The sequence below is a fragment of the Austrofundulus limnaeus genome, unplaced genomic scaffold (assembly GCF_001266775.1).
Source record: "Austrofundulus limnaeus strain Quisiro unplaced genomic scaffold, Austrofundulus_limnaeus-1.0 Scaffold60, whole genome shotgun sequence".
NCBI lineage: Eukaryota > Metazoa > Chordata > Actinopteri > Cyprinodontiformes > Rivulidae > Austrofundulus > Austrofundulus limnaeus.
This window is the reverse complement of record NW_013952462.1, coordinates 265,241-276,603: the sequence shown is the minus strand read 5'-3', so window position 1 is coordinate 276,603 and position 11,363 is coordinate 265,241. Positions and strand designations below refer to the sequence as shown.

General features: G+C 39.4%; 1 protein-coding gene across 1 annotated transcript; it reads right to left on the bottom strand.

The window, feature by feature from the left end:
* Window positions 1-4,393: 4,393 nt before the first annotated feature.
* LOC106518364 (keratin, type II cytoskeletal 8) lies at window positions 4,394-8,412 on the bottom strand. The gene is made up of 9 exons (XM_014009626.1): window positions 7,938-8,412; window positions 6,589-6,797; window positions 6,437-6,497; window positions 6,254-6,349; window positions 5,982-6,146; window positions 5,770-5,895; window positions 5,453-5,673; window positions 5,305-5,369; window positions 4,394-5,206 (listed from the first exon to the last, which is right to left on the bottom strand). The coding sequence occupies exons 1-9, from the start codon at window positions 8,322-8,324 to the stop codon at window positions 5,052-5,054; spliced, it is 1,485 nt and encodes a 494-aa protein (XP_013865080.1). The 5' UTR covers window positions 8,325-8,412; the 3' UTR covers window positions 4,394-5,051.
* Window positions 8,413-11,363: the final 2,951 nt, after the last annotated feature.

The following is an 11,363-nucleotide window of genomic DNA, read 5'->3' as shown; positions in this document are numbered from 1 at the left end:
AGAATAGAATAGAATAGAATAGAATAGAATAGAATAGAATAGAATAGAATAGAATAGAATAGAATAGCCTTTATTGTCATTTCACAAGCTTGGACAACAAAACTGAACATCCAAATCTTATGTACATTTAGAGACACTTGCAAAAACATCACAAGTTTTCTTCATCTTTTGAGACATTTTAAAAGCAAATTCAAGAACTGCATTGCATATTGTTGCACCACTTTTAGTCCCACTTTATTTTCTACAAATTTGTTACAGAAATGTATGTTTTTCAAAGTTTTTGCCATAGGAAACATAAATCACAACATTATCGTGTCAGTGATTTAGTTGCTCTGGCCTTGTTAATGGAGTCTTTTTCTGCCCACATCTCCACCTGCCTGCAAATCCTCTGATTCTCCCTTGACTCTGCAGAACCAACTCTCCCACACTCGTTCTGTAATGAACAGGTAGAAAAGTCATCGGGTTGCTAATTTTCGCTCACAGAGCCTCACTCCTGGGCTTTTCACAGAAGAGGCAGCACCTGCTTGAACTCAATTCATTTTCGACGAGACACCAGCAGAGCCTCCCTGCTTTCCTGACTAAGACAAAGCAGGGCAGAAAATGATACCAACTTCAGGACTCATTATTCAAAAGACCCCTGACAGAGGGCTTCCTGTCCCTGGCGGACCTTTTGCTGGTTTCTCTGCAGAGCTGCTGACTCTCTTTCCTGGGCAAAGAGGTGTCTTCAGTCTTGCTGAAAATAAAATGAGAACAAGCAGGTGTTGCCCTTTTTGAAAAGCCCGTGGTTCTTACACTCAGTGAATGAATTACCASCCCTCATAATTAACTGCTGTTTCTTTTTCGTAAGTCAGTATACCTCCTTGCTTTAGTTATGGGATTGTGGTCTAAAGTGTGAAAAATAGAGAAAAAAAACTAATAACAAGCTTGTTTGTGGCTTTTTATTTGCTTAGTTGATTTTTCTTATACCTTCAGGTATTTTGACTCAGCACTAAAATGTCTTGTCAGAACCCCTCAGTCATCGCAATGTCTGATTTTGATRATAGTTTATTTTGTAACTATTGTTAGATGTTTTTCCTACTCAGGACAACAGATGAAATTTGGCTGTTATGCAGTGCATTAATACTCATGAAATATTGATTAACCTGCAGTGTTCTTTTAAATAAAWAAATTTAATTAAATCTTCTTTTAACAAACAGAACAAAACTTTATTTTTGCCAGGACAAATTGAAATAAATCTCTGCTTTTTAATAAAGTGCCTTTGTGTACAACTTTACATATAACTAAGTAAGTAAAGTTTATTRATAGCACCCAAAGTCACAGAGTGCTTCACAACAAAAGCAAGAAAATTTTAAAACATCACACATTAACAGAAAGTCTTCAGATGTTTATTAAAAGCATCAATAGAATCAAGGCTGCAGATAGATTGCAGATAGTTATTCAACTCGATTTAGAGGAACCAGTTGACATAACTTGGTTAAGTAAAATCAACGCTTCATTTTTATAGATTGCATAAACAACTCTTTGCAGTTAAGTAAAAGTATATTTTTATGTTTTGAATTAAACTAAATAAAAGTAAAAGTTACAATAAAAAACTTTGTAAAATTACACATCTTCAAAAAATTACTTGGATAATGTAACAAGGTAAATGTACTTAGTTACACCTCTTCAAAACAATTTATTAAAAAGCAGTAGAACTGAATATCATCAGCATACAACTGACATTGCATATTTTTAAATTACTGAATTTTCTGRCCCAAAGGGAAGAATTTAAAAAATAAACAAAATAGGCCCCAAAACAGAGCCTTGGGGTACACCACAAGTCAGCCTGGTTGTGTCTGACATGATATCATTAACAGAGACATTAAAACTTTAATCAGACAGGTACAAAGAGAACCACTGGAGAGCAGAACCAGATAACCCAAAATCATTTCTAAGTCTGTTGATTAAGATCTTGTGGACTCAGTAAGATGACTYTAAACTTGCACTCAGATTTTGGCTCAATAGATTCAGATAAATAAACTTTGTATTTCATTAAGGAAGACATATTGACTGCCACCTTAGATATCAAAGTTAAAATTAAAGAAAAAAAACATCTGTTAGAGCTCAGATTATGTAAGGAATGACTCTCAGCTACTACCCCTCCAATTTGTACCCTYTCATCTGTAAAACCGGAATTACAGACATTTTGTGTTTGCTATGTTTTATTAGCCAGAATGATTTTCTTTTGTCTGCCTCCAGGTAAAAAGATGAATTGCCACTAATTGTTTTTATTGGCATTGTAACTTTAGTGGAAATTGAGGTTTTGATACGCACATGCTATGACTTTGACTCATCTGGGCCRGACGTTGACTCTGCCAGAACTCTGAGCCCCGAGGAGAAGATTAAAAAAAATCTTGTTAACCTGTTAGTGCAGAATGCCTGTTGAAAGAGACACCATTCTGTGCAGCAAAAACTGCTGTTCAAGAAATTTCAGCATGTGCAGCCCAYTTTGGTTTACATCAATAAAGAAATAAACTAGAAGCGCTCGGAGAGTGCAAACCTCCACCAAGGCCAATTTCCCCTATCCTTCAATAGTGAAGAATCCTTCAAAAAATCCCTGGGTCCGGATCATCACCAAAAATTAATGGTGTGTTCCTTTGTTCAATACCCACCTGTGGTAAGTATTTCATGCAAATCCACCCATAAGTTAGTAATTAGCAATTTTGTCCACAGACAGACAGACAGACAGACAGACAGACAGACAGACAGACAGACAGACAGACAGACAGACAGACAGACAGACAGACAGACNTTTGGTTTACATCAATAAAGAAATAAACTAGAAGCACTTGGAGAGTGCAAACCTCCACCAAGGCCAATTTCCCCTAGCCTTCATTGGTGAGGAATCCTTCAAAAAATCCCTGGATCCGGATCATCACCAAAATTTGTGTTCCTTTGTCCAATACCCACCTGTGGTAAACATTTCATGAAAATCCATCCATAAGTTAGTAATTAGTAATTTTGTCCACAGACAGACAGACAGACAGACAGACAGACAGACAGACAGACAGACAGACAGACAGACAGACATAGGCGACCGAAAACACAACCTCCTTGGCGGAGGTAAAAAAGTCCCCCAACTTGACAGGTTTGAATAGGTCCAATCACAGCTCACCTAACATATGTATGTATGGTTTCCATGTTCATGTTGAGAGGTAGTAGTTATCAGGTTCTTTCTGTTACGTAAGGAGACATATTTTCTCACACAATAACTGTTGTATGGTCTAGTTTGATGTAACCAGATGAATTAGAATTTACTGTATATTACTGGTTATACCAATTAATTTTGACCTAATTAAATGACAAACCACAATTCATAAAATTCAGACCAAAGTGGGTTAATCCTGCCCTAAAATAACATCACTCAAGTRAGGTTCCTGTTGCAACGTGGGAAACCAGTAGGATTTGCTTATAATGATGCTAGTGGCCAGGCTAACTGTTAGCACTACAAGCTAGTAACAATAATGATTCTGCATTCTGTGCATTCAAACAAACTACGAAAGCCGCYAATACAGTCTGAACAGAATTTAGAATGACTATGAATGAAATTTTGTAAATTAGCTTAACGTTAGATCCAGTCTTGTATTTTTGTACTTTCTGATCATTGCAGCCTTAAGGATAAAACAGAGAAAGTCTTGGTGTGTTACGGATGTGTTCTTTCTGTCTGTATAAACAAGAGCTGGTTACGTTCTGAAGTCTGACGCAAAAGTTTCCACGTTTAGGGCTTTAACCAGGAAGAGACTGAAGAGGTAGAAGTTGTTGGTGTTTTGTAGAGCTTAGATTCAGCCTGCTGGGCTGCTTTGTTTGAGTTTTTGGATACGGCCCAAGGCCTTACGCTGAGGCCTGTGCTGTCTGATTGGAGTCAGGGACGAGAATAAAGTTTTGAGAATAAATCCTGTTGGGACTTTTCATACTGAAAGTATGATTTTGGAACAAAYCTCTTTTTGTAAATGATCACCAGTAAATCTGTTCAAGATTAAATGTTCAACAAACTGAGACAATTCAAAGATCTACTGCATATCTGACAATTACTTTTTTTTCGAAGTGCTCACTTTAATATGTCTGAATTGTAGTTTTAATATTTTAACCGTCAGGTCACATGTTCATGAGAATAATAACAAAGCTCTGAACTATATTTATGATGTTAGATTAATTTTTAATGATTTAATCTGACYACTAAAAGTTTTTTAAAGTTTTAGGGAGGCTTATGTCCATCTAGAGCTCCATCTACACAGTAAATGTTTCTGAGTTATTGTATTAACAATTATTGTCATGGTGCATCTCAAGTGATCTAAAAAAACTGCACAAGTTCATTCCTGATTTWAAAAACAAACAAAAACAACTGAGGCAATCATTCTTTTGTCTCAGATTCAGTTTATTCAGCATCATCTCATATTTGCAGGAACATTCACCGGTCCTGTGTGAGAAGACCTGTACAAAATAAATCTGGTCTTAACATAGTTTTTGGTTAAAAGTAATTTGGGGGCAAAACTAAAAGAAAACAATAAAAAAACAGTAAAAAAAAAAAGAAGAGCAAATCAACAACAAATCTGCTCAAAGTTTGTAAACAAATAAATTCACACTTTTAAAAATTTTGTGTTTCTCCAGTGATCAGATTTCGTCATTGATTTCCTCTTCTTAATGATATTGGCTCTCAAATAAAAAAAACCTGAAAACATCTGAGCTAAAAGCTCTGGCAGAGCAGACTGTGATGCCCTGTTCAAACATTTCCCTTGTTTAGTTTTAACACCCCATAAAAATTTTGTTTCTCCTTTTTTTCTGATTTGTTGGATAGAGGAAAAAAACATTCAGAAACTGTTGTTCTACGTTGTTGAACAGAACAGAGGAGAAAGTTGCCATTTTAAGGAAGGACTTCTTTTTGGGTTGCTCAGCTTTCATTTTGAACATGTTTGACAGCATTGCATAGCACCATGGAAGGGTACAGATTTAGCCTAATTTTCACAAGTTTCAGAAGGAAAAGAAGGGTCGCTCTCCTTTTTTTTTTGTCAACTTTAATACAATCTCCGAGAACTGGTTGTTGTGACTGTTGACTTGGTGATGGCACTGCCGCCATAACCACTGCTGCCACCAAAACCACTGCTGCCACCATATCCACTGCTGCCACCAAAACCACTGCTGCCACCAAAACCAAATCCACCAGACATTCCTGCAACATGAGACAAATGGTGAGTGTTAAAACTTGTTTTTTTTATCACACTTGTTTATTTGGCCCATTTAAAATGATATAGAAGATCAGACACGTACCACCGCCACCACCTCCAGAGGTCTGCTGCACATGGATGACGGCGCTGGAGCCACCACTGTTCAGTCTAAAGGTAGAAGAATGGAGAGTRATTACTTAAAAAGGCTCAAGCGTCATCTACAAAGCAGTAAGTATTTCAGTTTCACGCACCTGCTCTCCTCTCCCTCCAGCAGTTTTCTGTAGGTGGCGATCTCAATGTCCAGGGCGAGCTTGATGTTCATCAGGTCCTGGTATTCACGCACTTGGCGGGCCATTTCTGTCTTGGCCTTCTGCAGAGCCTCCTCCAGGTCCTTGATGCGGCCCTTGGCATCCTTCACTGCCAGCTCGCCGCGCTCCTCAGCCTCAGCGATCTGAGCCTCCAGATTGGCTCTCTGTGCAAAGGGACGTTGCATACGACTGAATGTTCACATGCCCTTGAACACCARGGCCTCGTCAACAAGACGTTCTAGAACTTTGCTTTTCTTTACCTGTGCCTTGACTGCCTCAATCTCGTTCTGAAGCCGAGAGATCATGCGGTTCAGGTCAGCAATCTCAGTCTTCGTTGAGCGCAGGTCTGCGTCATACTGTCCTGCAGAGCTCTGCATCTCATCAAACTGTTGACCCAAAAGGTGTATTAGAAACATGAGCCAGAAAGAAAGATGATCTCATCGTGTGATCYTGTCGCTTTGATTTGCTGTACCTTCTGTTTGTACCAGCTTTCTGCCTCAGCCTTGCTGCGGGCGGCGATGTCCTCATACTGAGCCCGCACTTCAGCCACAATGGCGTCCATGTCAAGGTTACGGCTGTTGTCCATCTCCACGATGACAGAGGTATCCTTGATCTGACCCTGCAGCTCACGAAGCTCCTACAGAACCAATGGTTGAACTGTTTTAGCATTTTTTTTACAATAAGAGTAACTTTAACAGTAATTTAAATTGCTGAAATAGGTTGACTTTATAAGGATGTACTCACAGCTTCAAACACYGCCCTGAGGAAGTTGATCTCATCCTGAAGAGCATCAACTTTAGCCTCCAGTTCCACCTTGTTCATGTAGGCAGCATCAACGTCCTAGAAACAGAATGTGCAGTTTTTGTAACCATGTCTTTTAGAAATACTAAAACAAGTGTTTATCAAGTCGTATCAGTATTTACTCACCTTCTTCAAGATCACAAACTCATTCTCAGCAGCTGCACGGTTGTTGATTTCATCCTCGTACCTGTTGGAAGGCGAGGTGGAACATGAGCGCTTCACTGATCCTAAAGACACAAATTAACAGTCGGGATCTTTTTATTTTTGTAAGAACTCACTTCTTTTTGAAGTCCTCCACCATGTTCTGCTGGTTCTTCAGATCTCCCTCCAGCTTCATCTTCTCGTTGCCCAGCCCGTCCAGTTGCCTGCGCAGGTTGGCAATGTAGGCCTCAAACATGGCGTCAATGTTTGAGCGGGTAGTGGTCTGTTCCTGCAGGAGGCTCCACTTGGTCTCCAGCATCTTGTTCTGCTGCTCCAGAAAACGGACCTGTGGAGGAAAAGAAAAGAGAACAAAATAAAGTCACAAAACTTTCTAAAATAATAATTTATTGTCTTTTGTACGTTCAATTTGCATTCAGGGGGGTTTAAATAGGTGTAAGAATAAAAGTAAAAGCCTTTTAAAAATGGGATGAGTTGGGTTTAACAAAAAGGGATTTAAAGGGTGTGTRAAGTCTAGTGGCTTTAAAGGTGCCCCGCCTTAGCTGAGTGTGTATAAAATGCCAAACTCTTTTTACAATGTGCTTTTTAAGTACTAAAAGTAAAAAATAAACTTGTCATGTTCATATGTGTGAAGGGTTTTCCTTTTATACAGGATAGTTCATCCAGTGAACTCTTATAAATGTGGTCATAGGTGTTTCATAGAGCTATTGTTTCTCCTGCTGAGCTCTGACTCATCCTGTCCGCTCTGCTGAGCTATCACAAGTTTCCCAGCCATAAAAAAATRTAGGTGTGGCAGATCAACTGCAGGGGACAAAGCAGTTCAGTGCTTTGAAAATGAACACATTCATTTCTGTCTGAAAGTTGTCCTGAGGAATTTAGAGTTGGAAAAACAATAAGAATTTGTAGGAGACGTTTCGTAGATACAGTTTGTGGTTAAGATCCCAATCAAGTGAAAGTTAATTTACAACTTTGCATTAACATTCATGTTGCCCTTAGCAACCAGGTGATAGGTGCAATGTGCAAATAGCAGACTTTGAACTGTGTGGTAGTAGTGCAGATATTCCTGTTCTACCTGACAGTCTAGCAGGTTAAAAAGTGTACGGCATAATCGCCACCCATGTTTATTTAGTGGGCAGAGAGGGTTCAGACTTGGCTTTCGGCCAAATATGATAGATTTTTGATGGAACTAAGAGAGGAACTGTTCCACTGGCAGACTGAGCTCTTTTATGAGTCATTGGTGAGAATGTCACAGAGGTATAATTCCCWGCATTGCTTAGTCAGCAGTTCAGTCAACACACAACCCACATTTCTATGTACGAAGCTGCATACTTTTATTTGTCATTTGTTTTACTTTTCCACACATCAAAGATAATTCATTGAGATCTCCTGAAAGTTAATATAGCTGCATTCAAAATCAAATAACTTAGGTCTACAGTAACCACACAGGAAGTAAGAGACAGAAACTGACCTTGTCGATGAAGGAGGCGAAGCGGTTGTTGAGGGTCTTGATTTGTTCCTTCTCCTGGGTGCGGACGGCCTGGATGCTGGGGTCAATCTCCAGATTCAAAGGGGCCAGAATGCTCTGGTTGAACTGGACAGGTGTGATCGTTTGTGGAACAATGGGACCACCACCATAGCCAGAACCACCATAGCCAGAACCACCATAGCCGGAACCAACGCTGTAGCTTGATGACTTTTGGATGATGGAAGGGCTGCCGAAGCCATAGCTGGAGCCATAGCTAGAGCCATAGCCTCCACCTCCAGAACCAAAGTTAGAGCTGGTCCTGCTGAAAGATACGGTCGATGCAGACCTTCTGTTGGATGGACCTGAGACTGACATGGCTTTTCTCATCATGGTTCCTGTCAAAGACTGTCCGCTGGCTGAGCAAAAAGAAAGCTGAAGATGTGAGGGCTTCAAAAGGAGGGCCAAGTCCTCTGAGTGTCCGACTCCTAACTCTGTCTGCTTTTATATTGTACCAGAAGAAAGCTGGAGAGGGGTGGGGATATTCTTCGGCCATCTCAACCTGTCTTTCTCACTTTTGCTYTCAAGCCAACCCCTCCACACCCAGAGACCTGGGTGACAGGAGCAGCCCGTCCTGTTAAACAGGTAGGGGATTGGCAGGAGATAAGCTGGGACACGCCCTGCAATGGGAATGCTCCAAGTGAGGTAGAAAGACGGGGTAGGCTTTGTGTTATTGTTGTTTTGGATGAGATATGAAGTAATTTAACTAAAACTAAAAACGGTCATCTAATCTAAAGAAGCCAAAACTGATTCCTGCTCAGGAGAAACAGCTCTGGGAAGTTTTCGGCTTCTAACAAAACTGCAGTCACACATGCATGAAGAGCATTGTTTTGGTCTGCACACAGAGCTGTGATGGGAGCATGGCGGACCCTCCTTGCACACTCATTAAGTTTACTGTTGGTGTTTTGTGTTAKGGTTACAGCAGCTTTGTTGCTCTTTTTCCATGGCAACAGCAGCTCTCTCTCCAAAACCTCTGAGCTTTTTTATGCCAAAACAGTCAAGCCCGGYGTAAACAAAAGACTGAACTACAAGTATGAAGAGATATTTCAGGTTTATCCAACAAAATACCCAACCGAGGGTTACCTCATTAGATTCTTGTCACAACAGAGAACTAAAAAAGTCCTTGATWCTAATTTAAAAAAAGATCTATGCTTCAGGATTTTTTGGATTACAGTACTATGTTTTTTTTTTTTGTGAAATCATCCCTTCAGATTAATCGTGTCAGGCATTAAAGATTTAGAGATTGTACTGGAGCTAAAACAATCTACCACACCCACTGCTTCCATTCTCAAGCCCCTTAGCTTCTTCTCTCAGTAAGATTTTTAGGGGTGAGGCCTGCAATTTTTGGCATTCTTCCTAAACCTTTCACATGAACTTGCCTTTAATTTCTACTATGGTGTGAAAGTTTACCCTCAAGGCCAAATTCTTACAGTCATAAAGCTAATTAGAAAAAAATAGATGTTCCTGTTTAATATAAAGTTTGAATGAACATGCTTGATTTCCTAACTTTTTTAATTTAATAACAATTAAAAACATGCAAATATCAGTATGTTCCTGCCTTTTTTCCCTTAGGCTTTACCACATTTTAGCAGTGATAGTCTGTGTGCATACTTTAGGCCACATGATGTCAATAAATCAAGCTACACACACCCATGTTCAAACAAGCAAGACTCTTAGACCAAAAATCCGTATCCATCAGAAGATCAGTAGACACAAAGGTTTGGAATCAAGAGGTTTCAGCAAAGCGGCAAATGCAGATTTCCAAAAAAACATCTGCTGCAGATCAGTGAAGATAAGAATAAAAACAAAGTTAAATTCATCAGCATGTTGTCTGTTCTTGTTCAAAATGCAGCATCAGTCATGGCTGCTGTTACTTCAGAGCTCAAGCCTGGTCAAGACTTTTTGCTGGAAAAAGGTAAACTGCACTGATGGATCTGATAACCCCTGCAAATGGTGGGGTTAGAGGGTTTGCAAAAGCTAAGCAGTAACTTTAAAATACACRGAAGCAGGTCATTAGTTGGAGTGGAACAAAAATTTAAGTTTATGTGATGTGATGTGTATTATTGCTACATCCATATGGTGTTTGTAATGAGTCATACGGGGGTGCCCAACAGTTGTCAGCATGACTGAACACACACTAACGCTTCAGGAAAAAGGAAAGTAAAACATTCTTAAAAAAACAAAAGTTTATAAAAATGCATATCAAGAGAAAAACAAACTGCTCATCTTATATAAATTGGAAAAATCCAATCTGGAAAGTAAGAATGTTAGTGAAGACAGCAGCTCATTGGTAAAAAAAAATAAGTTGTCTTTCTATTTTGTGTGTGTTATTTAACAATTTAATGCAAAGTAGATGAATGTAGAATAGCTTAAGTTCCACTTGAAATGTTTTAAGAAGAACATGTCGCTAAAATGGCGTTGTGAAATAAGTGCTTTAGTACAGCTTCACTACTGGATCCAACCGGCTTCCTCATACCTGACCCGCGTGCTTTTTCTTATCAGGAGAAATGATGTTCACAAATCATATCAAAGTGTAAATGAAAGACGTATTTCTGAAGATAGGCTTCGAGAGAGCGTTACAAATTTGACAGACCTTCACAAATCAAATCTGAAGGTGTAATTCATTAAATGTTAGGCTGCTGTCAACAACAGAATGCACTGCATGGATGAATGTAGGTAACAGTTCTTCTCTGGTTTAGAAGTGTTTTAGAGAAAACATCTGTATTTAAGATCAGAACTTAAACTGAACTGAGCTAAATGGTGAAACCTACTTTGCACACTTTCCTTTCATACCTGTGCACTATGTGTAAACTGGGTGTGGACACTTTACAATGTCTAAGGTGTGGTTTGGTAGGCTATCTGTCTTAAAACTGAACATTTTCACGAGTAGCCATGCAGTAAATGCACCTTTAAAGACAGATATTGATCAGTAGAAAGGCTGCATTACATATCAGTCTGTTTGGGTGTAAATGACGCAAATGTGTGAATAAATTCTAAGCGCACCAAGAGCAGTTCGCTTGTATTTATTTGATGAGTAGTGCTGTGTGTAATCTGTCATTTGAGACCACACACACACACACACACACACACACACACACACACACACNACACACACACACACACACACACACACACACACACACACACACACGTGACGATCAGTTCCTACTCATGTTGCAGAAACAAAGGTTTGATTCAGGCCTACTAAGTTTTATTCAGTCAGGTCAGGTCGAGACATAGAGGTGTGGCAAATATGTGGATTTATGTGCCATTAAGTGAAACATATTCACTGCAGTGCAGCTGCAGGAGAGCACAAACCGTGCTTTTACCTTGTTGTATTTGATATTTTTACAATCCATAGAAGGTTAAACA